Genomic DNA, 5,227 nt, shown 5'->3' with positions numbered 1-5,227 from the left:
CGCGAAAGAAAAAAAAAAGAAAATGCGTCTTTTCGCACAAATTTTTTTTTTATCGAAAAGCTAAGGAAGACCGGGGGAAAACCAAAATGTCGAAAAAACCCAGAAAAAACCGTTTAAAAAGCCGAAAACGCGTGCGGAAAAAAAATCGGAGGGAGCGTCCAGAGCGCGACACGTGGCGAATGGCCGAGAGCGCGCCAAGTGGCGCTGATCGTTGCAAGGCTCCCGAAGGAGCGCTCGTTAACTAGTTACTCTCGGAGGTCCCTCGGTAGGCTGCTTAAATATTGGTCACTTATCCGAACTTTCTTTGCATTCCATTGAATATTGGTAATCTATAAAGTGAAGATATTATATCTAAAAATGTCTAATGCACAATCATCTCTCCAACATCTATTTTTCTACGATTTAGCTGTTTTTGTGCGTTTCCTTTTTTCAGCAACCGTTTGAATACCAGCATCATTTTTGTAGTAAAAGAAATACTAAAAATCACTATCTTCTCTCCTCCTGTTATTCTTATTATACTGAAACCCCATTGAATAAAATCAAATGGCTCAAAATCACCTACCTAAAGGGTCGCCAAAATAGAAAATATACACCTACACAACCCGGGGAGCAAGCGCATGCGCCTCTCACGCTATAACTGCGCCTCCAAATCCCTCTGGCCATCCTCCAACCTAGCCGGCCCCGACGGGCCGGCCTCGGCCGCCGGCGTCTTGGCGCAGCTGTCGTCGTTGTCCGTCGGCTTGACCACCTCGGCTCGGCACACCGGACATGTGGTGTGCGCCGTGAGCCACATGTCGACGCACGCCCTGTGGAAGAGGTGCGTGCATCTAGGTAGTTGCCTGGCCACCTCGCCGTCGGCCATGGTGCAGAGGCATATCGAGCACTCCCACCGATCACTCTCGTCGGCCGTGTGTCGGTACTCGAACTTGGGCAGCGCGGCGATGGCGTCGTCGCTGAGGCCGGTGGGCCGCTTCTTGACCACCACGGGCGCCCCCGCGCCTGTCGACGTTGCGGCCCCCACCGTGACCCGGTTCACGGCCCGCCGCATGAGGTAGCACCGTATCATGCAGAGCACGAAGAGGATGATGAGCAGCGTCGCGAATGAGATGCCGAGGACCTCAAGGTAGGACGTTGTGGAGCAGCAGGCCGGGTCGTTGTTGCGGGTGGGGCGGTACGCGTTGGACAGCCGGGAGAGCGCGAAGCAGGACTGGTCGACGGGGAGGCACCCGGTGGTCTGCTCGTGCATGCGCTTGGCCTCGGCCATCGACAGATCGCTCCGAGAAGGATGGGTTCTGCAAGTATCACTATCATTGGCAATTCGCGGTAGTGTGGAGAGGAGCGGAGCGCGAGATAAATAGGTGGGTGTCTTTCTTTGGGGTTTTGCTTTGTGGTGATGGGAGCAGAGCAACCTGCGGCCGGGGGGAGAGAATGAGACGACAGTATTGTGGAAGATGCGCGACCCTTGACAGAATTAGGTTGTTGTGTGAGAGACCACTAGTGCTGCTCTCTATACTCCCTTGTTTTTTTTTGGTAGCATGGGTTCTCTTCTACTCTATGCTACCCAAAAAAGTTCACTCAACATAATCAACTTTATTACTCCTAATACTCTTCTTAAAAAATTTACATTTCTCCGTGCAGCACCCAAAAGCATCTTCTCAACAATTCACGTGGATTTGTTTTATATGTAGCATATATTAAACAATAATATTTCAAATCATGTATTTTTTCTGTTGCCATATTTTTCGAATCCATGCACTCTAAAGAGGCCTATAAGGTTGGAAGCAACAACCATAATAAGGGACTCTTTGATTTGATTTGCAGGATTCTCAAAAATGAGTGCACCACTAGTTCATTAACTCAAATTGATTGCATGTTTTAGACCAACAAGTGAAGAATCGACCAATTTAGGCCATAAACTTGTTAATTCGCTTAAATAATGCCAAAACCGATTCGGTGAAGACCAACCACATGGCTACCATATCAACATTTCTTTGACCACTAGTGAACTAACTATATTTAAAGGATCTATTTACAAATTTGTTGTCTTGTTCTCACAAACCATGCTATTGGCTTATGGACGATTTTTTTTAAGAAAACTTTGCATTGGATTGGGCTCAACCTGGCAATTCGACCCATCGGCGTCCGCGCCCATAGGCACCTGACCCAAATGTGCAGGGTATGGGTGGCCATCTTCTCCTATGGGTAAGCCCGATGGGAAACCCTATTATTCGTGCGTAGGGTGTGCAGAAAGGGTTCTGCCCATGGCCACGCCGACCACGTTCTCCCTTGGCGCCATCCCCGGACAAGCTGCAAAGTGAGTCTCTTTTCTTACTCCCAATTTTGAACCTATCAATTTGGTTTGCTGCAGTGGAAACTAATCTATTTCTTTGCGGTCTTGTATAGAAGGATTCACCGGTGTATAGTTTCTCGACGCTACTAGTAGATAGCTCAGTTGTAGATGGAAATGGACATGGCAAGTCGTCGACTCGAAAAGCAACAGATGGTACCAATGGAATTGAAGAGGAAACTAAAAGAGGAAGCTTACATCTGGAGTATGGAATGAATTTTATAAAGAATTTAATGGAGGTTAATGGCATGCTCAATGCATGTATTGTCAAAAATGGCTAAGCGAACCAAGTAAAGGTGCACTTCACATTTGAACAACCACTTGAAAATTTGTTGAGCTAAGAGCGCACCTGTAGGCCTAAAACAACAAAAGTTTGGGTTGGTGGCTACTAATGGTGGGAAGTAGATCTTGACAACAATGGAGTTTTTGACCAAGAACTTTCTAGGAAAGATCTTGCATTAATGATTAGTATTCCTGAATATCGTTTGTCGATAGTTGACCATTCTATTTTCTGAAAATGGTGTGCTTCACTGCAACCTTTGTTCAAGGTTGTCTCAAGAAAGCCATTCAAAAGGATATCTTACTTATGCATGCAACCCAGAAGGAAAAGATGGTGAAATATTAAAAAAAATCACGTATCGAGTAGTTGTCACGTCATACTTGTGGACTGCATGCCATCACAATAAAGGCTACATAGTTGTTACTACGCATTTTGTTGATGAATCTTTGAAGCTAAATAGCTTCATTTTGAGGTAAGTTTTCTTAAAACGAACCTTTTTCTAATCATTGTGGATCTGAACTCTTTGGTTAATCGTTTTGGATTTGAACCTAGATGTCTTCTTATATCTTAGGCTTGTTTATGGTATATGTCAAGCTCTACATGAATGTCTTGTTGATTGGCATGTAGAGAGGAAGTTATCCACAGTTACCCTTGACAATTGCACACATAGTAACAAGGTTGTTCATATTTTGATAGATAAGTTGGATACTAAATCCTTATGCTGGAGGTAAGTTTTTGCATATGCGTTGTTATGTACATATACTTAATCTAATTATGAAAGATGAAATGAGTGTCATGGATAAAGGTAAGTCTAGAGTCCACAATAGTGTTGCATTTTCGCAGGTCACGCCTAAAAGTTACAGGAAACATGAAAAGATGACACATGCTCTGAACATTGACTATGGTAAGGTTGTTTCTGGATTGCAAGATTAGGTGAAATTAAACATATAAAATGATATCCATTGCATTAATTGCTATACTAAGTTTTTTTATAAACTAAGCACACATGAACTCCTATTCAACTGTTGCCGAATCAAAGATGATTGGAAATATGTAAAAGAACTCTGTGATAGGCTAAAAGTTTTCTTTGACATCACTACCTATTCTCGGGGACTAAATATGTTACATCAAATCTGTTCTTCCCCAAAGTATCCTATTCGTCTAGCAATACAGAAATGGTCTACTAGTGGGCATGCTCCTTTCCAAAAGATGGCCGAGGAAATGAAGACGAAGTTTGAGAAGTATTGGAAAGATGTCAATGGTGTTATGTCGGTGGCAATAATCCTTGATTTAGGATATAAGTTTCATATGTTGCAGGCTTTGTTTGGCTGGCCGCGGTTCTCCGTGAGCGCTTGGTGGGTCTCCGATGTATTGTGTGGCTTCGGTGGTGATCTGGCCAGCCTCTCTCAAGGCCCGAGTGTGTGGTTAGTTGTTTAGCGGGGGGGGGGGGGACCCTACTGACGGTCGTGAAAAGGGGCAGACGACGGCGTCGCCCACGGGCGTCTTCTCCTTATTGAAGGTGTCATTGAGGTGTTATGCTCGCTTCCCTTCACATGGAAGCTTTGGGGGAAACCCTTGATTCCCTTAGGATCAGACGGATGGCGACATGCATCACACCTCTTGGGGCATCGTTCGAGGAGCTTTGTACCGGCTGTAGGGACCAATGATAGGCGGTGGTCGTCGTTGGTGCTGCTTAGTCGACAAGATTAGGGTTCGATGCAATAGAGGTTCGATTGAGGTATTCATCTGTAGGCGGGTTAGAGAGTTCTGATCTTGTTTGGATCACCTCGTTCCCATGCGACAACCCTCCCTCTCTTTGAGGGGTGTTGTCAGGTGGCGATATGATGACCAATGCTCAAGTTGATGCCTTGCTTGGTTAGATGACGATGATGCTGAAGACCTACTCCGGTTGCTTCAGCTTGCTTGATCTCTGGAGCAAAGTTATTGTTGTTGTGTTGTCTTCTGTGTGTTGTTGTGGTTTGTAGCTATCGCATCTGCTCTTCGGAGAATTTGTTGTAGTTGTGCTCTCATCTTAAGGTTTGTAACATCTTCTTAATGAATGAAATGCAAAGCTCATTGCCTTTCGTCATCTTTTTGAATATACTATATATTATTGCAATGTTTGGCTTGCGCGCGAAAGATATAAATTAGCAACACAAAGAAGTCTAGTAGTCTTGGTTGGTTATTATATCATACAAAGTATCAAAGGGATAAACAATGGATGTCATGCATCGTGATTTCGTATTTGGCACTCCATGTGTTTGCCAACTAATCCCTTCAATCCAAAATATGATGTGCAATATTAATTTTGAAATAAGTCAAGGTTTCTTTGCTTGACCAAGTTAATGGCAAAACATACCAGGATCTACGATACTAAAAAAATAAAGTATGAAAATATTTTTTATCAAGAATCCAGTAATAATGATTTGGTATCGTAGGCATTGATACTTTCTCTATAAACTTAGTCAAAACTATAAAAGGTTGAATTTTTTTAAAAATTTATACGGCTTAATTTGAACCTAGCGGAGTATGTTCGATAAAATCGTCGGATTTGCTATTTCTCATATGTCTAAAATTCCTTTTCGCATCAGTCACTTTCT

General features: G+C 43.6%; 1 protein-coding gene across 1 annotated transcript; it reads right to left on the bottom strand.

Moving 5' to 3' along the window:
* Positions 1 to 474: 474 nt before the first annotated feature.
* Positions 475 to 1,404, bottom strand: LOC123074297 (RING-H2 finger protein ATL39-like). The gene has a single exon (XM_044497180.1). The coding sequence runs from the start codon at positions 1,262 to 1,264 to the stop codon at positions 632 to 634; it is 633 nt and encodes a 210-aa protein (XP_044353115.1). The 5' UTR covers positions 1,265 to 1,404; the 3' UTR covers positions 475 to 631.
* Positions 1,405 to 5,227: the final 3,823 nt, after the last annotated feature.

The sequence above is a fragment of the Triticum aestivum genome, chromosome 3D (assembly GCF_018294505.1).
Source record: "Triticum aestivum cultivar Chinese Spring chromosome 3D, IWGSC CS RefSeq v2.1, whole genome shotgun sequence".
NCBI lineage: Eukaryota > Viridiplantae > Streptophyta > Magnoliopsida > Poales > Poaceae > Triticum > Triticum aestivum.
This window is presented reverse-complemented; position numbering and strand designations above follow the sequence as displayed.

What these genes read in the sequence shown, in the direction of transcription:
- LOC123074297 (XM_044497180.1), bottom strand. Translation starts at nt 1,264, where the DNA reads ATGGCCGAGGCCAAGCGCATGCACGAGCAGACCACCGGGTGCCTCCCC.